The following is a 25,941-nucleotide window of genomic DNA, read 5'->3' as shown; positions in this document are numbered from 1 at the left end:
AGGGAGAGCCGATCTGCTCTCGTGGCTGTGTGCCAGGCGGTCACCGAGGGCTGAGCCTCATCTTGGGAATACACTCATGGGGGAGTGGAAGGTCCTGCGGAGCTGTTGCCTTTTGCATTTGGGGATATCTGTGCCATAAAGCTGTCTTAGAGACATGGTAAGGGAAGGATGCTTGTGCATCTGGTACTAACAGCAAGTTCTTTATTAGAATGGATAGATCCATTGTGCTGTTAATCACTTGAGATCAATGTTCTCTCTCTCCTAGGAAAAAGGAGGCAAGAAACCATCAGGATCTTTCACTCTAATCAGAGCTTGTTTTGAGATAAAGTAAGATTGTGCCTGTGGCTAGATCAGAATTGGACCCAGTGACATGGAAAGAAACACGGCTGCTCTTGAAAGCATTTCTGTTGACTTCAAGCCAGCCTTATTTTACTTTACTGTCAGATGTTAGCTCTGTAACATTCATCAAGTAAGGTATATAAAACTGGATTTATTTTTTTTTTTTAAATTTAAATCAAAATCTGTAGATTCTTGAAGGCTCTTTGTAGCTTCTCATAGAAACATCACAGCATTTCTCCTGGCAGGGTGCTTAGTACTGTCTAGGTATTCATAAAAACTATTTTAGGATGCCTCTTGTAGCAACCCGTTGGGCCAGCGTTTTGAGAACAGCAGTAGGGTGGATGCTGTGCTTACAATAGAATTGCCATGATATTACAAAATGCTCCTCTTGTGTCATCACAGGTTGTGGGCTGTGGGGTTTGAGCTCCCTTTGTGCTTTGTTCTCCATTTGTACAGACTACAGTTGTATCAGGCTGAGAAGGTGGCCAAGAAACACTGAAATGGATGGGCACGTTTGCCTACTGAGTAAAGCAATAGCAAGGGCCTGGTTCTGTATCCCAGACAGGGAAAGATCTATTGTGACTCAGAGTTCAAAGTATTGAAAGTAAATCCATAGCTCTCTGGGAACAGGATCCACCCTTGCAAATCCTTTCGTAGTTTTAAAATGTGCAAGCTATTAAAATGCATATTTTCAAAAGTCTATTGTGAAAAGGACTGGCTTCCATGAGTCAGGTTTTACAGGAACTGGTCCAAGCCTTATTCTTCTCTCTGGAAGGATTTCCTTCCAATTTTCTCATGCAGAATGAAGCTCTGCAGACAAGCCTCTGATAGTGAGAACTGATACCAACCTAGTAAGGGAAAGAAGGAAAAACCCACACCTGTAGTAAGGACCCTTGGTGTCATGTTTAGTGCTCTGTGTCCCTATGCCAAACTTCTGTTCCTTGCCTTTCTGGTCTTTGTCAGTTGGCGTTTCTGTGCCCAGTACTTTGGAGTGAGCCCTAACAAAGCTGCCAGATAATTCCACAGTATATAAAGGAGCAAGACTTAATCTGACAAGGAGGGCTAGAGAAGTATTCAAGTACTCTAGAGAATACTTGAAAGGCTCTTCTGGAAAGCCCCTATTACCAGTGTAAAACAGGCTTTTACATTGTAAAATACCTTGACGTATTTGATATATCCAAGCCTTAACCCGCAAGCCCCTGCGAAATAATTGCTGGTGCTGATATAGTTTTCTAAGAATTCTTCATGTTGTTGTGCGTTTTTTACATGAATCTTCATGCACTTGTTGGGGACTCAATCTACAAAAGATTCTGGAGTAGCTCACAACATCTACAGGTCCTGAGCTTGGATTTACTGCTGTGTGCAGGCACTGATGATACTCAGAACTGCTGTGTCTGTCCTGTCACTTGTATGTAGGGTACCAGAACCCAGGTGTGGAGTGAGGGTGAGGGAGGACCTGAAGACACTTCTGAATTCAGGAACTTTGAATGGGGGACATGGATCAGCGTAGGGCACAGTTAATACAATTGATTCTGAAGGCTTGGCCTGTATATCTGTTCCACTGACCCTGCAGAAGTAGGATGGGGCTGGGAGCTTCAAGCAAAGCAGGGTTACAACTGTGTCTTACTCTCAATGGTGCTTTGTACAAATACTTAGCTGCGATACAAACAACTGTAGTAGTTGAGCTGGGAGTAACCGAAGCCTCTTAACCAGGAAGCTACTTCACCCAATCCAAAGGTTTTCACCTTCCCTTTATAACAAGACCTGTTATTGCCTCACTAGATATGTGTACACCTGAAAGTTCCCAGCTCACCCCATAAAAAGAACCTGTATGCTATGGTTTAGTGCTCAGTCCCGCAGAATGAATGCTGCTATCTGAATCAGGTGTTTGGTCAGCAACCCCAGGGTGCAAACGTCTGGGTCAAGGTTCAGATTTAGTTTAGATTGGCTCGATTAAAGATTCTGCTGGTTTGTCTGAGAACAGTGAAGTTACTGTGTTAGATACTCAACATGAAATGGTATTTGGAACTGCAGTTGGAACACTATTTTCTCTTCTTTAATGTGGGAGGTGTGGCTGGGAGGTGAGCAGAGGGATGGTGCCAAGTAGCACACCTCTCGATGTTAAGCCATTCCGCGCTGGAGCTGAGATCAAAATCTTCTTTCTGCTGCCTTTATTTGTGTTTCTGCTTGTACGCTGGGGTTGCGTGTGTCTGAAAGATGGCTGTTGTCAGCGTGTCAGGTCTGCTCGCTGCTGCTCCTGTAATCTGATGACTAGGGCACAGGGTCTGACTTAAAATGTGCTGGTAGCAAGTCAATGTGTGTAGCTGCTTTTTAACTCCGAATTCAAATGTTACCTGCCCCTGTAAAACACTCTGTCTCATGAAATGACTGAAGAATGCTCGGCTTCAGTGATGGTGTTCTTGATTAAGTGTTGAGCCTCTGCAAAGCAGAGGAGAGCACTCAAGACATCTTTCTTGAAGAAAATAGTGTAATGCATTTCTGCTGACAGACAAGTCCCTACCAATACATGAGCGTGCCTGTGGCTGCTGAATTACTCCTGATACAGGGCTTACATTCAAGACCATGATAAAGTTGTTTGAGCAAAAACTGACCAAATAGAAAGACCTTTGGTGTGTTGCATGCCCTTAGATTGTGTAACCTATTTTGAGAGCAGAAGTAAAAGCCTGTTTGCCTTGAATTCAGAATAGGGGAATTTTGAGCAGATATGCACTAGGCCTACAGATGTGCAGTTCTGCCTGTCTTTTGGGAATTTGTAGCATCTCTTTTTCTATGGTAAATGTTTCAGCTTTGAAGTGGTGCAGGCACTCTAATAATAACCTAATGTCCCCTATCCATTTGCTTTATCACCTCATGTCCTTAGTATTCAGAGTCCTAACTTTTGTTCTGAAGAGGAGCCTAAATGACAAATCTGGTATGAATCTTGAACCTTGGGTCTGTGATGGATGTACCAGCCACCAATTCTTTCACCAGCAGCGTTTTTCCCTCAGGAGAGCCCATCCATTTGCTCTTACGTGTCGCCATAAGGACTGGTGATGCCCGAGCAGCTGGAGCCTTTCCATAGCAGGGCACGATGCTCTCCAGGCTTTGGCTTTCGAACACAATGCACCTTTGTACTCGTTTGGAGGTTTAGGCAATGACTGCTGTTGTAGTCTTCCTTTTAACAAAAACTCATGTTTCCTCATACTCCTTTCCCTTTCCCCTCCCTCAAGTGTGTTTAGTTTGAGTACTAGGAAATCTAGAATCACAATGCAGCTGTTTGCTTGAAAATTCTTTTAAAAATTACAAATGCCATTTCCTTGGAGAAAGCTTGAAAGCCAAGTTCAAGATGCACATTTTCTCTCTTTTTCACTGTTGCATTGTGTTAAGTTTAGTGATTATTTTCCCCTGTTTACCCTTCTTTCTTCTTCATTTTCAGCTCTTCCTCCAAAGCCCCCCAAACCAATGACTCCAGTCAATATGAATGGAATAAAGGACAATACCAGTTTCTCTCTGCAGGAAGCTGAGTGGTACTGGGGGGACATCTCAAGGTAAGCAATATTACTAAAAATATATTAATAGATATCATATTAAAAATAGACTAAACCTGCTAGACTTCAAGAGGAAAACAACGTGGCTATTTCAGGCAGGAGGGAAACACTTCACACTTATATTTGGCAAAGCACCTAAATGCAAGTATTTGGGTAGATTCAGGACTTGTGTTTGTGTTGTTAGTGTTCTGGTGCAGATATTGCCAGTCTTGGTGACAGTTATTGTGTGGTTCTAAATATTTCCAGATACACAAAGTCTTTAAAATATATATATATATATACACATATACATATATATATACACACATATACATATATATATATAAAATTCAAAAGAAAAGTGCTTCTGAATGTGCTAGGTAATAAGGTTTCATAAGCATGCAATGCTGGAGATGCATGCAGTTCAGCAAACTTTCAGTAGGAGGCTTGCGCAGAATAAAAATATTGGCATTCTTATTTTTGTTTTCTCTAACATTTGGTTAAAATCGCATCTGCATCAATTTCTACTACATGGTGGTATTAAAATAGCTCTTACAAATGCTGTCACCAGCTGTACGTACCAAATAAATTGTTTTACCCCTGAAGGAAGCCCTTTTCTATGTGCTTGAGAAAATAGATGGCTTGGGTTAGGCTCAGAGAATGAAGTGCCAGTTTTAATATACTTAATTGCATAAAAGAACTGAAGTGTCCAGTCATCTCTTTCCCTCTTAAGGCACTTCTGAAGAGTCTAGAATCTGGAACTTTAAGGGGAAACATGAGCATGCTGGGAATGTGATCAGGAATTGCTCAAACTTGTGCACATAATACTTAGAAACACTTTGTCAGATAAAGGCAAGAAGAGCGTGTTTGCCACAGTAGTTCCCTGTAGTTCTGAGAAGGGGAATAAAGTTTTCATATCCTTATTGTACCACCCTTATCTTTATAAAGCAAACCCGTGTAGATCTTGCTTTTGAATGGCCTTGGCTGTGATATTTTCCTGTTAATTCTAAATCGAAGCAGAGTGGCAAAACCTGATCACAAAACCCACTAGGCAGGGTTTGTTTAAAACTGCTCAATGTTGATAGCAGTTTATGGACTGTAGATTCGTTCCTCAATTAACACTGCACGTGATGGCAGAAGCTAATGCAGTTCAAATCACATTGGAGTGACTTTATTGGATTAAAATGTGATATGCATGTAAAGATGGAATTGTTTGACTCTGATTTGACAGCCAGTAGGTACAGACTGCATCGAGCTGTCAGGGCAGGAGCTGTACTCTTCAGTCAAGAACTTGTGCTGAAGTGTTTGTCATGAGCTCCAGGGTGTAACTTGCAGGCATAAGCCCAAGCCATATCTGTCCATTCCAGAAAGCCGTTTGAGTTAACCGTGTCTTATCTGCAAAATGTTCTGAAAGGAGTAAGCAGATACACACATGATACTTAATAAGAGTCAATTTTACTAACAGAATGGTTTTCAGGTAGCTAAATCAAAACTGAGACTATTTTGTAAGAATACTTTTGTTCCTTAGTATTTGAACAAAAAAGCTGCTGTTGATTTTTCTTTGCAAGATTCCAGTATACTTGCTACCTCACTTAGATATGGTTGAGGCTACCTGATAAACTTCAATTTTCAAATGATTGTATTAAAAAGTGCTTAGTGCTGCTAAGAACCTGTGAGGGAGCTGTTGTAAGGTGAGATATGTAATCTGAGTGAAATGGTCAAACCTGGCAAGACACTTAACTCTTCAGCTGCAGTGATTTTCTTAATGCTTGCAGGTACTCACTTTCACTAAAAGATTGCTTGATTTAGCTTAAAGCTCTGGACTGAGTATCCTTTTGCTTCAGTTGTAAATAAGGAAAAGCTGCACTGAAGCTAGCAAGGTTGTAGTGGTTTAAAACCGCTGTAAATAAGATCAGTGTTAAGCCAATAATGAGTCTCTTGAGACTAGAACTGTGCTAAACTCTAGACACCTTTGAGCTGTGATGCTAGAGCTCGTTTCTTAAGAGGTCAGGACTGGCTACTCAAAGGGCACCTGTTTCCAGTGTGGACTTTAAAACCTGAGCAGATTACAGGGAAAGGTTGTGAACTCTCAGACACAGCCACTGCTGTGGCTTAAACAGGGACTGCTGCCCAAGTGGCAGTTGACTGCAGCTGCTTTTAGTATAACTACACAAGTTCAAACTGGCTTTAGATGGCCTAGAAGACTAAAAAGCCTGAGTGTGAAAGAAGATTGCCTGATATTTTGAAGATTGTACTCCTTATGCATGCTGTTGTTTCTGGCTCCAGTACTGGTACCTGTGGCAAAGATGACCATGTCCTTAGCGCTTCTAATTTTGGCTTCCTTGTGGTTCTCCAGGGAAGAAGTAAATGACAAATTGCGAGACATGCCAGATGGAACATTCCTGGTGCGTGATGCATCAACCAAGATGCAGGGAGACTACACTCTGACATTACGGTAAGCACTGAGCAGTTACAGTCCATGTAGTAAAACCCTGAGTAGCAAGTTGCTATACCAGTGACAGTAGTGGCTGTGTAAAGCTGACATGGCTCAAGAGATGTTCCCAAAGGTACTGCAGATCACAGAATGAGCAAATAAATGGCCAGGTGTGATAGTCGGTTCTGTTCTGTGCGTTGAATCTTGTCCCTCACTAAGCACTACTGTAAGGATCTCTGTGTAGGTAAAATGGGGCTCAGGGAGGAGAACCCCTCAGTAGCGCTTCCTACTTTCAGAACTGCCAAGGTAAAAGTTATTTATAAATGAAGGCTTTGATTAATGGGAGTGTCGGCATGCAGCTCTGGAGAATTAAATGGTGTCTTTGTAAAAAGGGTATCATGTGCTTTCTAATAATGAATTGGAGCCATGTTCCTTTCTTCATTAAAATTGCCTGCAAGTGTCATTCCCAGAGCTGCCCCAGCCCTGCCCGCTGCAGTCAACAACCGGTGCCTTGCCCAGCCTGTCCAGCCACTTGCCTCTGCCACACTCCCAGGACTGGTCGTTAGGGGCAAACGAGTGAGGTGCACAAGCCACTGCCTCCATAGCGCACCTTTGGGAGTTACTATGATACGGCAGATATTTGATCTCGCCGTAAGATTCCGTTGCCTTAATGGCAGGTTTGACCCCTAAGGTGTAGTTTAAATTCTGCTTGGACTTCTCCCTTGAAGTTTATGGCTTGTGCACTAAGGTTTGGCATGATTTGGTTATTTTTCTGAATGCAGATGTCTTTAGGAACCAAAATTGAAAGTGCAGGAAGGACAGGATATTGCCTAAACAGTCTATTGGTGAAGAAAAGAAGAAATAAGCACTATATTTGTGGAAACCACTAGAATGTATAAATCTGGGTAATGTAAAGTCCTAAACTTACAACCATCTTGTAATCCTCAGAGGATTTTGTTTAGGTTCCTGTATCCTGTGTTAGCATCCGTAACTCAAAAGACTTGTAAGTCATTGTATAAATGTATACTCAATTGTATACTATTAATGACCCCAAATTGCAGGAAACTGTGGGTTTGGGTTTGCATATGGCTTCTTTATTCAGCCTTCAGCATCCTCCTTTTCTCTTGCAAAACTTTAGGCAAAGCTAGGTCTTAAATACAATAAGCTGTCTCCAGAATGAATGCATAGGAAGAGATTGACTTTGGGCTTTGCTTCTGTTCAAATAATATCTGATGATAATTCTGTGTTTATTGACCCTTAAACTACCTAAAATGTGCTTGTGACAAGTCACTATGCAGGGCTACAGGGCCAAAGCTGCTTGTCCAGGAATTTTGCTGGTGGCTTTGTTAGTAGCCTTAGTGGTGAAGAGGGAGAGGGAGGTACATACACAATAAAACCTCTAAATGACTGTACTGCTTTGCAGGAAGGGTGGCAACAATAAACTGATAAAGATCTATCATCGGGATGGAAAATATGGCTTTTCTGATCCACTGACATTTAATTCAGTTGTGGAACTGATTAACCACTACCGCAATGAGTCTCTTGCTCAGTATAACCCAAAGCTTGATGTGAAGCTGATGTATCCAGTGTCTCGGTACCAACAGGTAAGGTCTTCAGCAGACCCCAGTAGCTATTAGTGCAGACAAGAACAAGATTGTGGATATGTATATGATGTTATTTTCTTTATGTGAAGCCTGATTTTTTTTTTTTTAACTGAAAAAAAAAGCTGAGTTTTCACATTTCACTTTGCTTGTGGTAACAGGTCATCCAAATTGCCTAGGCATGTAAGCTGCTTCATTTTTATGAAGTTTCCAGTCTCCATCTGAGCAGTCCAATAGAGAAGTGAAACCCTGACGTGCAGCAGACTTGAGCCTCTCTGAGAAGCTTTTTTGTGCCACGGGACCCTTGTGGACACTGTCCTAGACAGCGTTACCCTTGAAGCACACATGAGACACACAGCTGCTTGCTCTGTGCAGAGCCATCTACATTTTTCAATTCTTTTTAAGTTTTATTCAGTAGCCCATGACATTTCACTTCAGAGCTTTTTGGGGAAAAAAAAATGCCAACAACCTCTAATTTTTAACTTCATATTCCAAACAATTCACTTCTTCCTTTCTCCAATAAGGGACAGCAATCCTAGACCTAAGCTGTAGGGTGTTTTTTGGAAACTTAGTGTTTTGACATAGTTCTTGGTGACCCCATAGTCCCAGTTCCTACTGTCTGTAAACTGTGGAACTTCTTGCATGGAGGAAAGGGGATTGAGATGTGGAGTTTGTTCTGTAGAAAACTGATTATAAAAATGTTGCTAATGGCAGTGAAATGCAAGTGTGCATAAGTGGACAAACTAATACCTTTAAGGAAAAATCTGCTTTGCTTGAAGACTTAATAGCTTTTTCTATGTACAGGATCAGTTGGTAAAAGAAGATAATATAGATGCAGTAGGTAAAAAGCTTCAAGAATACCATGCTCAGTATCAGGAAAAGAGTAAAGAATATGACAAATTGTATGAAGAATATACCAGAACATCACAGGTTGGTTCAACTTTAGCTGTCTGTAGAGTCTGTTTCTTGTTGTTTAAAAAGTAAAGAAAATTATTTTAAGGGCAGTCCAAGGCCAGAAAATACAAGGAAAAAAACTTAATAAATTGTGGAGCAGAGGAAGATGTTTCAAAATGTTGCTTATAGTCCTAGAAGTATGTTGTGGGGAAGGAAGAAAGAGGAGCTGAGCTTCCTTGTATAAGGTCGAGCAGTGGATCAGGCCGTCACCTCCAAGCTTTGCACTGCAGCCTCTTTCCTTTGCTGCTGAGTATTTCCAGCTGCTCTGCACTGCAGGGAGGATTGTTCAGGTTCTTTATGAAATTGTGTTCAAATCAGATACCAGATATTATGCATTAAGGAAGTGTGAATACAGTATTTGGACTGCTTCTTGTAAAATAAGATAGTTCGTATATGGGGAGGAGGTTTGCTGGCAGTCTTCCTGCAAACTAAGATGGAAAATATGACTAAAATATTTGAGGGGCTTGCAGCCTAATAGAGAGCATCATGTCGGGGAGGAGGGTAGGCTTACAGGGAGTAAGTCTTCCCTGTACTTTCCTGACTCTACTCGGACATTTGACTAAATTTAAAACTGGTCAATAACATTTTGACTTGCGGGGGGAGAATTGAGTCTTGCATTGTCATCTATATAATGAGAAATGACGAAGGACTCCTTCTTCGCATAGGAAATTCAGATGAAGAGGACCGCCATTGAAGCGTTTAATGAGACTATTAAGATATTTGAGGAACAGTGCCACTCGCAAGAGCGATACAGCAAAGAATATATTGAGCGATTTCGCAGAGAGGGGAATGACAAAGAAATTGAAAGGTAGGCTCACAAGTTGTTTTTGCTTACAAGGAAGAGCTGGTGTCCATGTTGATACTCCCATGAAATTCTTTACTACTGCATCATATAAAACACTTTGTAAAGTCAGTATTTTCTCTGAGACCTTCCCTCAAGGTGTCTGAACCTTCAGTAAACCCCTCTTCTGTCAGAGAATTGCAATGTAGAGAGAAGAGGTAGGAGAGCTGTGGATTTCTCTCTCAACTTCAGTAAAGGGAGATACTGTGATGAGGATTGGGAAATAACAGCTGCATTTGCTTATGCTGCTTGAAATCTTGCTAGTACAGATACCTATAGTGGGATTGTGTAACTGATATACCAAAAAAGAATGTGATGGTGAAGGAGGAATCTGTCTTAGCTTACCCTCCTAGAGATGATTTGCACCTGCCTATCTGCCAGAAGGAAACATATTAAGGTAAACCAAAGGTTCAAACTATGCAGAAGGGTGGTAGGCCTTCTGGCAAGAGGTCTTTTCTGGCAATCTTAACAGTAATTTTCTTGTTAAAATGAGGAGGTCAAAGGGAGGAGCTGCTGTTACGGATGTTCTTGTGATACTTGTGTATAAGTGCTATTGGTAAGGTTCCATCCTTCTAGACTGGTTTGACCTCAGCTCTTGTTTGCAGGATAATGATGAACTATGAAAAATTAAAATCACGCCTGGGTGAGATCCACGATAGTAAAATGCGCCTGGAACAAGATTTGAAGAAACAAGCGCTGGACAACAGGGAGACTGATAAGAAAATGAATAGCATCAAGCCTGACCTAATTCAGCTCCGCAAAATCAGAGATCAGTATCTCGTGTAAGCAAGCCTGACCTGTACCTCATAGTAGCGTCTCTGATGAACCCAATCAATGGCTCTTTCTATTAGGATAATGGCAGTTTAGTTTTCATAACCAAAGTTCTGTGAGCGCTAAGATGCTACATTCTGGCATGGGATATCTGAGTAATTGGTTGGCCTCTTCATGACTTCATTCCTTTATTATGCTGTTGTCAGGCTTGAAAGAGCCTGTGACATCTTAGGTGCACATTCTGCAGCTCCTGTAAATAAAACATTTAAGATAAATGTGTTATAAACAAAACCCGATACAACAGAGGTTAGTACTTTTTGTGCTGGGTGCAGCAGATGTTGCTCTTACCCATCCTTGATTTTACTGATAGCCCTGTTACCCAGCTCCTAATGTCCTTGCACTGGACTCAGTGCACTTGAATTCTGGCAGAAGACAGAGGGAAACACCATCTCAGAAAGTGCTGTTAGGAAGTTAGAAACTGCCAGTGGCAATACCCATTTTGTTTTCCCAGGAAATCGGCTATCACAATTTGTATTCTGCTTCCTTTCTGGACTGTGCTGTATAGAGGTGGTACCTTCTTCCTTCCTCTTCTCCATTCAAGAGGTTGCTTCATGGCTCCTTTTTGCTGTGTCCAGTAAAGGAAGCATCTCAGAAGATGATGCAAGGCAACACTCTTATGGAATCCATGGTCCTTCTATGGCTTTTGCTACTCGAGAAAAAAACAATTTCCAAACTGTTTCTTTGTGTTTCTTTGCTCAGTAAGAAAACTTGTACATGTACTCTGAAGTAACATATTAATTCTCTCTTCTTCTGGTAGGTGGCTCAATCACAAAGGGGTGAGACAGAAGCGAATAAACGACTGGCTGGGGATCAAAAATGAAAACATCGATGAGTAAGTGTCATTATACATATGAATTTATTGAGAAGTGTTCCATTAATAAGTATTTTCTCTTGTGGGAGTTAGCAATGTGTAAGACCAGTTTCTCAGTGGCAGAAAAAGGAAGGACTGCAGAAGAAGGGAGAGATTCTCTAGAAGAGAAGTATGTCAGGTGAGGCAGCAATTCTGCTGGAACATTTAGGATTAAACAAAGTTGCAACAATTAAGTTCTAAGTTGAAGCCTTTAACAGATGCCCATTCAGAGCCTGACCTGCAATTTGGATGTGTTCCGGTATATCTTTGACTGATTTCTGCAAAAATATATTGCTCTGTTTCTTAACTCCTTTACCGACCACTGGTTAAGTTAACAAGTTTACCTTCTCTTTCAGCACATACTTTGTAAATGAAGAAGATGAAAACCTGCCACATCATGATGAGAAAACTTGGTTTGTTGGGGACATCAACCGTATCCAAGCAGAAGACTTGCTCTGTGGGAAACCTGATGGAGCATTTTTAATTCGAGAGAGCAGCAAGAAAGGATGTTATGCTTGTTCTGTGGTGTAAGTCTGTTTCCCTTTTTGTTCTAACTACTCACTTCCTAAATCTCTACCACAGCTCTTTATTTTGAAGAACACAAGCCCAGGCCTAGCCTAGACCTTCCCATTGGAATGCGTTGCATGTTTGTAGGAAGGCTACCATGGTAAAAGCTTTGTTGCAAAAATGTCCTTTGGATGTGCAATAGCTGTAGTCATAGGAGTCTCTTCAGTCACCACAGTAGTGAGTACAAAATGCTGAAGTATCCCGACTTGAATCTCCACAGTCATAAGTAAATTAAAGCCAAATTCTTCCATATTCTTCCCTACTAAGGAACACATGGGAAGAAGAAAAACAGGGATGTAAAGCTGTAACATCTTCCATTCTTATTTTCAAACATGCCCAACTCTAGACGCTCTCTGTTGTATGGTTAAGATAATGGTGACGCTTCAGAGGAGACATTGTGAGCAGTGGTTTTTATGACATTCACACAGCCTTGCATTGATTTCTTGTGTTTCACTTCATTTTATGCTGGTGTAGTGGAGGTCAGAAATACTCTGATTCCATTATCTAAAAATCCTTCAAGCCTGTTGTGGAGTGCAAAATGGCTTTCACTGATTTATTTCACATGAAGTTAATTGCTTCTGAAAGCAAGTCTGAGAAATGAATATGTGAAGGTATATCACCTCAATGTAACTGAAGATTGTAGTATCTGCTGCGTTCAGGATAGTGTTTGTCACAGTTGCTGAAGCGATGGGTTCATCAGATAATTTCACTTGGTTGGTATCGTGCTTCAAGATAGCAAAGGGATGGCATAACGTAACCTGTTCCTACATGTGACTTGGATTTAATGGGCTCCAAGACAGGGGTTACATAATACTCAATCTTTCTGGCAGAAAAGTGTTTCTGTTATAGCAGCTTTGGAAATACTGTGGTGCAGTGGCTGCTTTGCCAAGTTAGGGTCTCAGTCGCTATGACTTTAGGTCATGAACCAAATTGAACCTGTGCCACACTTCACATTAAAAAATGCACACTGAAGGGCGGTGCTGCATTTCATGAAATACTCTGTAGGTCCTAAGAATTGGTGGGGTTTGGCTTCTTTGCTTGGTGGAAAGGTGACCAGATAAGTTGAGCACAAAGTCATAGCTGACTTCAGGTGCTTATCTTCTTGGTTAAGCTCTGGACTTTTTTCTCCAAGAAACACTGGGAGAACAATGCAGTGGGGAATTGTACTGCTGGGGTAGAAGAGGCCTCTTATGTGGATTATTATGCAAGAGTGTTTAATCACATGCCCTGAAGCACCGTTTCTTCACAGCCTGTATTAATCTCCTTGACTTGCATCTACTAGGTCCTCTGTTATGTAATTTAGTGACTGGCAGGGTTGCTGCATTAGTTAATTGTTAATAGACTGTCACTTTGGGTTTGTCCTTCAATGTTAAACTCTTCTGTTTCCTTTCTTTGCAGAGCTGATGGAGAAGTGAAACACTGTGTGATCTACAGCACTCCAAGAGGTTACGGGTTTGCAGAACCGTATAACCTGTACAGCACACTTAAGGATTTGGTTCTTCATTACCAGCAGACATCCCTTGTCCAACACAACGATTCCCTAAATGTCAGGCTTGCCTATCCTGTCTACGCACAGATGCCCCCCTCTCTCTGCAGATAAATTTTGGGGAGGAGGAAAGTGTTGGCTATCTTGGATTCTTTTCTACAATTTTTATTAGAACTCGGAGGGCATTCTTTCTCCTTAGACTGCTTGTTTTGCACAAGAAGTGATTCTGTGAATGTGAATCAAAAAGAGGCCTAGCAGCAACAAGATGACAACTTGGGTGTAGGTGTCCTGGTGCTACCTTAAAAGCTCAGCTGTGCTTTTACACTGATACTTTTGTTTCCTTATGAGGGGAATGAACTCAACACAACGCATACAAAAATACTGGAAGCAAAACGTTGTTTCACGGAGAGAATTTTTTGCCAGGCACCTTCAGTGGAACTTCTAATTGGATTTTGTTTTCTCTTGTTCTTATAGAGACAATTTGAAGCCGCTGTTTGAGGCATCAGTAATGTCTTTCAATCTTAAACTCCCAAGAAACGAGGGGGGAAACTCTACCACAGCAATTCTTCTCTGTTAATTTTAGTAGCTTCACTGCGATTCAGCCAAACTTCCAAAAGAGGGCTTGTCTTGAAGTAGCATGGAATTTGGTGAGAGAAGACCAAAGGAAATATGGGAAAGCTTCAGGTTTTAATTTAAATGGAAAAAAATGCTTGTAAAGAAAAGTTGCTTTATTTTTTTGCCAACAGTAACAAAGTTTTGGTATCAATGGCACTACAGGTCTTCACTTAAAGGAAACATTTATAACCAAATGGAACACATCAAAACTTTGTTCCTTGCTAGATTGAGCACTTGCGGGGAAGGTTGCGTTAGCATCCGCACATACTTTCTACACCAAAACTTGAAACAAATAAAAGGAAAAGCTAAACATTGTGTGGCTTCAAAACACTAAATTTGTCTGATCTGATGTAATTGATCACTCTTCTCCTTCACCCCCCTTCCTCGCATTACTCAGCCTGAGATTGTGTTCAGTGTTTTAATGATACTGTGCTTCAGAATGTAAACTAGAATGAAGCTTGCACTCACCTGTTGCAGTTCTCTTGCTGAACAATGACAGACTCTTGCAATGCTTGATTTTGGTATAGAAGATGTAGGTGCAATCGAATGCTTCTGGATGGCTTATTGTACGAATTGTAGTCACTTCCAGTTGTATAGAAGTGAGTGTGCCAATTATAATCTCCTCTGATCTGTTCTTCCCGAGCTAGATTCTGAACTCTCACACCACTGCAGCCAAGCAAGATTTTACACTGTTATAATCTACATTCCCTTGTTGTTTTGGACATGATGCAAAACATAAGAAGGGAAGAGAGCTGTACTCCTCAGTTACTGGATGTCTGGTACCATCCTTTGGCAAGGTCTGCTGTCAGATGCTGGTGTTGGTAGTCCTGGGCTTTGTCAAGTATAGCAATCATCCCACAAATCCCCTTTCTTGGAGAGTATACAAAGCAGCTTATTCCCATTCCTGAAGCTTCTAAAATGAAAAAGAGCTACGTTTGGCAAACTGAACCACTTGGCATCAAAGCACAACAGGCAAAGTAATTGTTCAGCGTGCAACCTTGGAAGTTACTTTTGTTCCTGTTCCTGGAAGCGATTCCCTTGCAGTGCACCCATTGTGCAGGACGGGAAGCAGACAGTCGTGCAGGTCTGAGAATGCTCCAGGCCTATTTCTGACACTGGGGCTGACTTCCTCTTCAAATGCTTGGTTGGTTTTTGTCTATAATGCCTGGGCAGTAGTGCCAGGCTTATTGATGCTTAATGTTTACACTAGAGATATTATTTAGTTGAATGTCAGGGATTTGTGAGCAGGGAATGGAGAAGGCTGGAGCACTGACAGTCTAGTTGCCTGGCATGCCTGTGAGATGTTTGATTTTTGCACTAATGACCCTGACACATCCCAGGCGCTTTCTAATCAGAGTGTGACCTTCAGGCAAACAATTCTATGGGGCCACTTTTCTAATTCAATGAAACACTACAAAACTTTGCCAAAACTGAGAGCAGAAGAGAATTCATGCTATGTCAAAGTGACCCACCATCGGTTTGTGTGTCCCTTGTCTCCCACTTCCCCGAGAAAATGAAAAATGAGATGTAGCCTTTGCTCTTAGTGGAAATCTCAAATGGATTCTTCAGTGGTGTATGGACGTGGAAATTTTTCTTTTTAAAGAAGCTTGCCCTGCCCCTTGGATAGTTTGCAGTTCTAATCTGGTAGCTGTAAAGTTGTCCTGCTCACACCTCCTGTGTATCTGGTGTTCCCTTGGTGCTGGGCTGAGTCCAAATGCCTGAAGAGGGGAATGTGTTCAAAGGCACAGATGATAGCCAGGTGCCTCATCTCATGCCTGTGGAAAAACCTGTGTGAGAGGAGTGTCTGACTGTTTTCTGTGCCTTTGCGATCTCACTGGGCTCTCCTCTTACAGTGTAAAAACATTCGAGGCTGCTGGGGCACATGTTTCTGATCCTAACTTTTGTGACAGGGACAACCTACCTGAAGTGTTTCACATCTGCCCAGTTTTTAGATAGGGCTCGGTTTTGTTTTAAACAAGCACAGGTCTATGTTGAGGCTCGTAAATCCTGGCACACCCTCGCGGTACTGACAGCAGTGGGATAGCGAAGCGGGACTGTCTGAAGTTTCCCTGTAGCGGAATCTGACTGATCCTGTGAGGTCTTGGTCCGGGTTCCAGCCCCGGCTCTGCCAAGGTAAATACAGCGTGATTCCACTGGCGTCTGTGAAGGTAGCTTGGCTTTGCAGTGGAGTGAGCGATTTGGGATTCTGGCCCCTCGCTCTCCGAGATCTCTTCGCCCATCGCAGGTGATGTATTTGCTGTGGATGATGCACTGGGAGCCAATAAGCCATCTTGAAGCATTCTTTGAAACTCCTCTTTGCCCAAAGCTTCAGGTCAGCCTAAGCCCACGTTCCTTGATCAGGTTCCGTTGTCCCCTGCGGTCCCTCTGAAGCTGTTTTGCCACTGGATCTCTTGGAGTTTGGTTTAGGCACCTGAAGTCCCGGCTGCTATGGTTGCTCCCTTTGCCTCTCAAGTGACATTGCACAGATTCTTTTTGCATCCGTTTTGCACTCATAGGGCAAATGAAAGTGGGTATAAAACCAACTGATATAAATAAGTGGTGTGATCCGCGGGGCAAGGACTGGGCCCTGCTGCACTCATTGTGCTTGGCCTCATTCTGTTTGCTCAGCCACGTTAGACCTGTGAGTGAACCCGTGGCTTCCAGGAGTTGTTCTGCACTTGCATGACCGAGGAATCAGAATTAGGCCTGCGGGGTGCAGGATTACACCCTCGTACAAAAAGCAGCTGTTAAGCCTAAAACAAATACAGGAAATGTGAACATAAAGGCAAAACAAAGCTCTTTTAAAACAGTAAGATGCAAGAAGGTTTTGGTTGCAAGAGTCAAAATGTCAGGAGGAAAAGGGGGAAATAGTCTCACTGTTGTAGCAGCCGTCATTTATCAGACTGCAGTGAGAGGAGTACTGATCGCGTTGACCCATATTGTATTAAATATCTATGTAGAGTTAACTAAATAACCTTTGCACAGTGTCAAATGGGGGGGGGGAGGGTGTTGAAACTCGAATATGCACAGTTTCTTCTAATCTGTTTTGAAGTATATTTGCAGGGATCAGGGGTGATTCAGTATTTTGTATTCGGATGGATGGAAGTCAGGTCTAACTTCCACAGTTGCCATTGGCCCCATTGCATCAGCCACGAGTGCCACGTGTTTGAAGTTAGGAAGTTATAAATCCCCACTAGTTTCTGCGTTGATTACAAGTAATCTTAGCATAGGACAAACCAAACAGAGGGATGTCCTGACAGACACTTCACTGCTCTGTGAAGCAGCAGTATGTGATGGGCCACCTTCCCATACTGGAGTGCTCTAGATGTGGGCGTTGCGTTTTGGCTTTTTCTTTGTTTTGTTTTTAAATTCTCAGCAGAAGTGGATTGGGATTGGGTTGCTACTTTGCACCGTCGGAAGCTGCAATCTAGAGCTACATCCAGTACAGCCCTCTGTCTTACGCCAAAAGTAAAATGCTCATCCCTCTCGATGTGCCGGATGGTCAAGAAGCGTTCCATTTCCTTAGTCCTTTCACCCTGACGCTAGTGTAGGCAAGACTTCCACAACCAAAAATCATTCCCAGAAAAAGAGCTGGTATGTAATCATACCTGAATTCAAGTCATAGTGGGGCAAAAAGTCTATTCTTCACAAAGCCAGGCAACTGTAGTGAGGACTGTGGACATGAATGGTGGCGCTCAGTGCTGGTTTGGGGAGGACGGGGAAGGAGGAGGCTCTTGGTTGCCCCAGTCCTGGGCTCTCTGCAGGCTTGGGTGCCACTGGGTCCGTAACTGAACGCTGGGGCTGTTTAAAATGGCAGAATTGCTGTAGGAGTGTCACACCTTAAGTTTGGAAAAGCCCCTTATTTGGTACTTGAACAATCTCGCTTCTGTTTTTGAATGTCTGTTTATTTTTTTATTTTTGTTACACTAACAGGGAATAAAAATCTGAAATGTTAGTGAGTCTGGTATGCTTGCTGCATTGTGCAGACGTGAAACAGGTACTGGTTGTGGATCGGGAGAGGCAAGAGACAGGTTCAAAATGCAGTTTTACAAAGCACTATGGTGGGCAGGGGTTGTTTTGTTTAGATCATGTTTCAAATTGGGTTTTCTTCTGTGTAGTTTCCTTGTGTTGATTTGCAACCTCTGCTTTTGGAAATGCAAAATCAAAGTAGCGTTCCTGAAGAACGGAGATGCTGTCGGGAGGGTCAGGCTTGCTCAAACTCAGTGTTCAATGCAAGTAACTTGAACAAAGCGAAGGGTCAGCATCCTAGAGCATCCCGCTGCTTTTCTGGTCAAGCAGCGGACAGACCGTGCGGTAGGAACCCCCCACCTCGAACCTCGAAAGAAAGAGGCGATGCCAGAGCAGACCCTTCCCTTTGGAATAATTGCTTGTACTCTCCTAAAATGTGTGTGCGAGCAGCTAGTTAGGAAATTAATAGAAACCCTTAAGGAGTTGCTCCTCTGTCTGTACTGGAAGGGAACCCGGGTTGCTAAGCCCCATGTTTCCCTTGGCACAGGCTGTGCAGCCCGGGGACGGGAACCAAGTTACCAGCCCGAATAACGGCGGGCTCTTCACGGGCAGCTCGGCTGGTTCGTACTGCGCAAGGAGCAGCTCTGGATGGGGTGAGATGAAGTTTGGCCAACATTTTTGTGAATCTTGCGTTCTGTGGGCAGAAATACTTTCCACCAAATGGGAAAAAAAAAAATATATATATATATATAAAAATCTCTCTTGAAATCTTTTCAACTCCTTCCTGTTTGTTCACAGGGACAGAGGGGGAGCTTGAGCTTGTTAACCGTTTAGATGATGACAGTGCTTGGAGTGCTGGTCTTTGGGGCTGGCTTCATAAAATTAATGCGGAATTTGCATTTTGGTTTAGTTGCTATTGGCGTAGACTTCCTGTATTTTTACAACTAGACTCACCATTCATTCTAAAATTTGCCTTTAAAAATGTAATATGAGCTTCAGAGGCAAAAAAATAGAAGAGAACGGGCCATTATTTATAGAAGAAGCGCCTTGTTGATCAACCCATATTAGAGAAAGCAGCTTTAATCTGACGCCCCCTCCACTGCCTGCCTTTGGGATTGATCCTGTGAGCTCGGCGCTGGCAGACGGGGGTGCTGAAAGACCCCCCGTGTTCAGCACTGTATCGTATGCTTGCCCAGTGCTCATAGCGAGGGATGTGGGATCGTTTGGAACTATTATTGCATCCAAAGACAAAAAGAGCGTCTAGGGTGAGTGTCACCTCTGGCATCGGCCTCATGGCTGCAGGGAGTCGTAGGGTGCTGGGCTGGGTTGGGAGCTGCCCCCGGGGCTCTGCTGGGTGCGCTGGGGTCCCCGTCCCCTCAGCTGGTTGGGGTTTTGGTCTGGTTTGGTTTTTTGTGAGTGATTTCTACATCTGGCAAAGATATGTTTGATGAAACCTGTTCATTTTGTGTATCTGGCTGTTTATTGCACCATGGGATTGTTATGGTCTGCATCATCTGTGTGTGTGCGCGTGCGTGTGCGTGTATATGTACTGTATGTATATAGATATATGTAAAATATATTCATGTACACATTTATATGCATTAGGTCTAAGTGGCACTGCCCCTTGAAACAAAAGTCACTGTTAGCACCTTCTGCCGTGCGTTTGGGCAGAGTTGGGGTTGTTTTTGTCAAACGAAAAGGACTTTATTGTGTTCATCTTGCATCTGTGCTTCTGAAACGCTGAACTCTGAATTTCCTGGGGTTGGGGGCTACTACTTTATTTGTGACCCGAATGAACTGGGGCGTTATTTATGGGACAAATGGTTCAACTTTGTTCCAAGCAAAGGTTTAGCGAAAGATACGCTCCCGCTCTCCTGTGTGCAATGGGTGGTGTTGGTACGTGTCCCTTCGTGAGTGGACTCTTCGTATAAGGTGTGTTCAATGTAAAGCATGAGTGGGTGTTTGATCTCGTATCGAGGGCTGAAATAACAGCACACTCCTTTGTACAACCTTCGCATTAATGTCTCTGCTTTTCTTTGACTTCTATTTTCTTTAAGGGAAACTGCATCTCTTTAGAACCTGCTTCTCCAGAAGCTATCGAATGATTTTTGTTTTCCGGATGAATTCCAGCATGTAACTTTGGTACTCTCGTTTGTTATTTGTGTAAAACCTGTTCTTCTGTCGTTTATAGTGTAGCTTTGGGGGGGAAATGGAATTCATGTAGTTTAACTTTAAAAAAAACTGCTTCATAAGGAAACCAATTGTATGTTAGTGTTTTCAGACAAGTCATCCTGTAGTTTCTAGCTCAGTAATGCAACACTGTACTTGTCACCAGGTGTGTTACGATTTTGCTGTACTTTCTTTTCCTAGATGGTTGGGCTTTTAAATCCCAGACACTTAAGCATCCTGGGCCTACTTGCTCTAGATCGAAAAACGCAATAAAAAGAAGTTGCAATAAAGCACATTGACATGTAATGTTTTAGACGGATGTACTGACAGCTGTTTCTAATAAATGCCGAACTGCAGCGTGGTCGGGCTACCGTGGTCTGAGCTGTGTTTGTGTCTCCAGGCCCTGAGCATCATCTTTAGCACAGACGTTAAACAGAAGACTTGCAGAGGCCCAGTTTGCTCCTGCCTGGAGCTGAAGCAGCTGGGCCCTAAAACCCCCCCGGGCTGAAACAAGGGAGGAATACACATAGCACATGCTTCTTCTCCCTGTAGAGAGAAAAGGAGCTATCAGCACCGCTCTCCGTGCCGCGTTGCTTCCTCTGCATCAGTGATGCTGCTCCTGCGAGGGAGCGGAGGGGCTGGAGGAGCTCAGATCCTTAATCTTACAGGAGTTTGGGAAATCACTGTTTGGTTTCCTGATTCATTCATGAGCACCAGGCACTCGGGCCACTGCAAAATGAGTGAGTTTGTGGGTGGCATTGCCCATCCTGTCCCATTGCTACTGCAGGTGTTAGCGGGAGTGTCCCTGGTGTTATATGTTAGACAGCTTTTGTTTGCCGATTGAGGTCTCAGGGCTGCTGGGGAGCAGTGTGGGTTGCGTGGGGCAGCCCAAGCGTGTCCACCCAAGGGGGCTTTGCTGCTTGTCAAAGGAAACGTTGTCGCTTCACCCCGCAAGCCCAGAGTCCGATGGGATGCGCAGAAAAGGAGGGCAGGAGCAGGACCGGTCTGTGTGCAGGGTTGCAAATGGTTCAGTGTCTTTGCAACCCGATGAGTCGATGGATTTGCTGATTGCTGAGCAACGTTTTTCCCACCCGCTGAGTTGACCATTTCCAAACAAAAATGCTGCGCAAGCATTTTCTCACATTGCCGAGTAAGCCCTTTCAGCTGCTGAGTCAGCATTCCCTCCATGGGCCGAGTCCTGCAGGTGGGGAGCACCAAATAGGGCAGAAAGTGCAGGGGAGTGGGGAGGACCCCCAGGGACCCTGAGGGCATCTGTCTTCACACCCAGCAACGAGGATGCTCCACATTCCAACACCCTGAGGTCAGGTCCCCTCAGACTGGGACAACCCTGCAAGGCGCTCCTAGGGCCTGACTCTTTGTTTAAATCATTATTTTTAATGCATTTCCTTTTAATAAAGCTAATGAGGTAGAATTACAGGCAAGATGTAAGTCACTAATTGGAGAATCATTTTTCAGGGCTTTGCCAGATGGGTCATTTTGTTATGAAAACATTACAGCCAGGAGCTGGTGTAGGAAATTTCCAAGCGGTCGTGCTGACTGGATGGAAAGAAAAACACCTTGTGGCTCAGATGTCTTCTCAGAAAAAGGGCAGGGCCCCGGGATTTTTCCATCTTCGGTGATGCCGCAGATCGTCCTGCAACCAACCAACAAAACAACACCGCGACTCCAAAATCCGGTCTTGATGCCTTGATGTAAGGTGTCAGCATTTGCTTCACGTCGTCAGGTTTTGGTTTAAAAGCCATGGGCTTGTTTGCAGCAACCAAGCTGCTCCACTTCTCCTTGGTTTCACCTCCCCAAATACACTGATCTTAGCCTAACAATTCAGTTTAATAAATGTGAAGCTGAGAGAGGGGAGCGCTCCCCAGAGCAGCAAGTTGAAGCTCAGAGTGGGGACCAGCAGCTTCTAAGTCAACTGGTGGCTTAGGCTTGGCTTAAGGTTCAGAATCCTCGTTTCTCAGGAAATCTTATAATCTCACCCCGTTTTGTCCAAATTGGAAAAAAATGCTAAAATACAAAATGTTACTCTGGACAATAAAAAACAAACAAAAAACCCACAACGAACCAACAAACATTTGGGTTCAGCTGGCACAGCCGCACACCAGCACTGGCCTTTTTGTACCAACACAACACAAGGTGCCCCCAAAGGTTTGAAGGATGGAGACTTCTCTCTGACCAAGATAAACCACTTCACGGGCTACTGTTTTCTCCCTGAATTTTCGGAAATAAGCTGCACTTTCGGATCGCAAAACTGACTCCCTGGGGAAGCCAAAGTGCTCTGCAGAGCACTTTGGCTTCCCCAGGGAGTCAGTTTTGCGATCCGAAAGTGGAGCTTATTTTTGCAAGGGGCAGAGGACACGGGGTGCGGAGCTGCTGCCTCCAAACACAACCTTGGTGATGGTGGCCCCTGGGAAACACCTCAACAGTGCCCAACCTGCCGCGTGGGGCCGGGGCAGAGCGTCGGGCTCCCCCAGCGCGGGAGGAGGAGCGCGGGCAGCCTTCGGCCCCGCTCCCGCAGCTGGCTCAGCCTCAGCGCCCTGATGCAAACCAGAGCAATGCAAACCGGTTCCCAGAAGAGGGATAAGGAGCAGGAAGAGGAGCATTAACCGTCACAGGGCCCCGGGGTGAGCGGAGGCAGGTCCTGCATGCAGCATCTTGGGCAGCAGATGAGCCTCTCCCTGCACTCCTGCACAAGTCCTGGGGGGACATTGCGGCTTTTTGTGCTGCTGCCGCAGGTCTGTGCCCAGGCGAGGCTCCCAATGGCCACAAACCGGCTTCCAGCACAACCTGCGCTGCGCTTCCCAAACCTTTTCCCTGTTTCCTCCCGCTCTGCAGGGAAGGGGCTGGATTGGTGCGCTGGGAGCGGAGCCGCCCGCCCTGGCAGGTGCTGCGCACCCTCCCGCGGCCGCTCTGCCAAAGGCAACACAAACATCCTACCCAAAGAAAGCACTTTTCACTGCAACACAGGTTCCATTTTTGCGCAGGGCCGGCCCGTTCTGGGCAGCGTTCCCCACTGCACCGCGGGCTGCTCCAGGCCGGGCTTTGGCCGCAGCCGCCCTCCCCATCCCCGTTAGATGCACCAAAACCAGACACCATGACCACATCCAAGACCTGGAGAGGATTTGAACTGGCCTGATGTGAGCTATTAGATCGGTGCAAAAGCAATTGCGGTTTTTGCATTATTTAAATTCCCCGTATTGGAATACAGTCTTAAATAAATACAATTATGTTACACATCATTTTAATGTGCTTTGCTTGATTTTTTTTACTACTGACTTACTACTTGCTGTTTATCTTATAGTTCTTTTAGACTATAGAAATGATGTTTGTTAGACAAAAAGCAAATTGGAGCATCTTTCTTATTCAAGCTCAAAGTGGGTCCTAAAGCAGCAGAGACAACTCGCAACATCAACACATGTGGCTCAGGAGCTGCTGACAAATCTACAGCTCAGTGGTGGCTCAGTCAGTTCCACAAAGGACATGACAGGTTTAAAGATGAGGAGCATAGTGGTGGCACATCAGACACTGACAACGACCCATTGAGAGCGATTGTTGAAGCTGATCCGCTGACAGCTGCACCAAAGAACATAGGTTTGACCATTCTATGGCTATTTGGCATTTGGAGCAAATTGGAAAGGTGAAAAGCTCAATAAGTGGGTGCTTCATGAGCTGACCGAAAATTTTTTAAAAATCATTATTTTGAAGTGACATCTTCTACGCAACACGAACTATTTCCCAACCTGATTGTGACGGTCAACAAAAAGTGGATTTTATACAATAATCAACAGCAACCAGCTCAGTGACTGCACCGAGAAGAACCTCCAAAGCGCTTCCCAAAGCCAAACGTGCACCAAAAAGAGGTGGCGGTCACTAATCAGTGCTCTGCTGCCAATCTGACCCACTGCGGACCAAGAGACATCGGACTATGTATTATTGATGTAATACACAGTTTCTTCCCGGAATATGTACTGACACCTGTATACATACCGATACCCCTATTTACAAACTAATTTAGAGGGGAAGGACTGAGAGACATCAGACTATGAATTCTTAATGTAGTACACACTTTCTTCCCAGAATATGTACTGACACCTGTGTACATACTGATACCCATATTGACAAGTTAATTTAGGGGGAAGTGTAACCAAAGCACCAGGAATCCATATCTTAAATAGATAGGTAAGGGGAAGGGTATTGTATGCGTTGGGATAGTCTGTAAACCCTGATGTACCCAACCAATGGGGAACAGGGAGGGGAAATTGCGGCCGGGATTTGGGGGATATAAGCAGAGCTTTTTGCCCTATTAGGTGTGCCAGCCTTTAGGCAGAACACCCAGTGCTGCAATATCGTTATTAAAATTGCTTTGCTTAGAGATGCTGCCTGAGCCTATTATATTTGCAGAATAATTGTTTCTTACAGGCCCAATTCTTCCCGACCTCTCGCCAAGCGACCACCGCGTCCTCACATCTCAACAGCCTCCTGCAGGGAACGCGCCTCCACAACCTGCAGGATGCGGAGAACTTCCCAAGAGTTTGTATCCAATCCCAAAGTACAGATTGTTCACGCTACAGGAATAAATAAACTTATTTCTCCTTGGCGAAGGGGATTGTAATGGTTCCTATTTTGATTAATAAAGACTTTTTTGAACCTAGTGTCGTGGTTTAACGCGAGCTGGCAATACAACCACCGTAGCCGCTCCCTCTGCCCCCTCAATAGAGAGTCAAAAGGGAAGGGGGAAACTTGGATTGAGATAAACACAGCCTAACAAAACAACAAAATGCTAATATGCTACTAGTAAATATATATATATATATATATATATAATAGAAATAAAAGATACTCAAGCTGTGTCCACACAAAGCAGCTGCAGGCCCAGGAAGCGACACTTCAGTCCTGAACAGCCAATCCGAAAGAGAGAAAAAAGCAATAAAAGCAGAAAAGCCCCGAAATGTCTGCAAAATGGCAAAAGACAGGACTAAACTGGACTGGCAAAAGACCGGACTAAACATCACAACCGAAATGCCACCAGCTGAGCCCCAGAGCAAGAGAGAGAAAGAGAAAAGCAAGAGAAAGAAAAGGTCCTGACTCTTCTTAAATAATTAGCACGATGCTAATAGGATGCAATACTCTAATTGGTCAGCCTGGGTGTCAGTCAAGCTCTGCCCCATCCCTCCCCCGTCCCTCAATGCCTCACACCTGTGGGCAGAGCCCAGAGTGTCCTCAGCGCTCAGACCAGAGCAATTAGAAACATTAACTCTGTGCTGGGGTGTTATCCGCTTGTTCTCAAACTAAACCCAAATAACGAGCACGCTAGCCATGGAAAATAAAGGTTTCTAACGGCAGGAAGAAAATTTACCCATTTTCAGTCAAACCAGCACACGTAGTTACAACAATTTAAAATTCATGGTCCAAAACCACAGTTACTTTCGCACCAACCTGCTTCAGGGTTAAAGTTACTTAAGCTGAGCTCAGAGTCGTCACCCAGGGCAGGAGCTGGGGATGTGGCACCTGGGGGTGTGAATGCAAAGGGATGTGGGAGCTGGTGATTTGGGACCTGGGGGATGTGGGCACCCACTTCTTACCTCTGGCAAGGGGAACTTTGCCCAAACCTGCTTGTCCTGCAGCCCCTGTAGCAGCAGCTGGAGGGAAATTCCAGTTCCATGGAGTGGTGCAGCTTATGGAACACGCCCGGACAACAAAAATATCTGGGAAGGAAAAAATAAGTGTAACTTTGGCACAA

The 25,941-nt window shown here is 44.0% G+C and overlaps 1 protein-coding gene across 3 annotated transcripts in view; it reads left to right on the top strand.

Moving 5' to 3' along the window:
* The window catches only part of LOC308043121 (phosphatidylinositol 3-kinase regulatory subunit gamma), a gene marked incomplete at its 5' end in the record, with an annotated part of 70,602 nt that extends 56,288 nt beyond the window's left edge, over positions 1-14,314 (top strand). For all 3 annotated transcript variants that reach the window (XM_080349019.1, XM_080349020.1, XM_080349021.1), the window contains 9 exons: positions 3,776-3,887; positions 6,223-6,321; positions 7,724-7,904; positions 8,706-8,831; positions 9,521-9,663; positions 10,302-10,478; positions 11,285-11,359; positions 11,734-11,904; positions 13,343-14,314. In XM_080349019.1, the coding sequence (XP_080205145.1) occupies positions 3,776-3,887; positions 6,223-6,321; positions 7,724-7,904; positions 8,706-8,831; positions 9,521-9,663; positions 10,302-10,478; positions 11,285-11,359; positions 11,734-11,904; positions 13,343-13,544 (1,286 nt within the window). In that variant the 3' untranslated portion in view covers positions 13,545-14,314. The remainder of the gene's footprint in view (positions 1-3,775; positions 3,888-6,222; positions 6,322-7,723; positions 7,905-8,705; positions 8,832-9,520; positions 9,664-10,301; positions 10,479-11,284; positions 11,360-11,733; positions 11,905-13,342) is intronic.
* Between the last annotated feature and the right edge of the window lie 11,627 nt (positions 14,315-25,941).

This window comes from Nesoenas mayeri, assembly GCF_963082525.1.
Source record: "Nesoenas mayeri genome assembly, chromosome: 8".
NCBI lineage: Eukaryota > Metazoa > Chordata > Aves > Columbiformes > Columbidae > Nesoenas > Nesoenas mayeri.
Note: the sequence above shows the minus strand (reverse complement) of the source record. Positions and strands in the feature narration are given on the sequence as shown.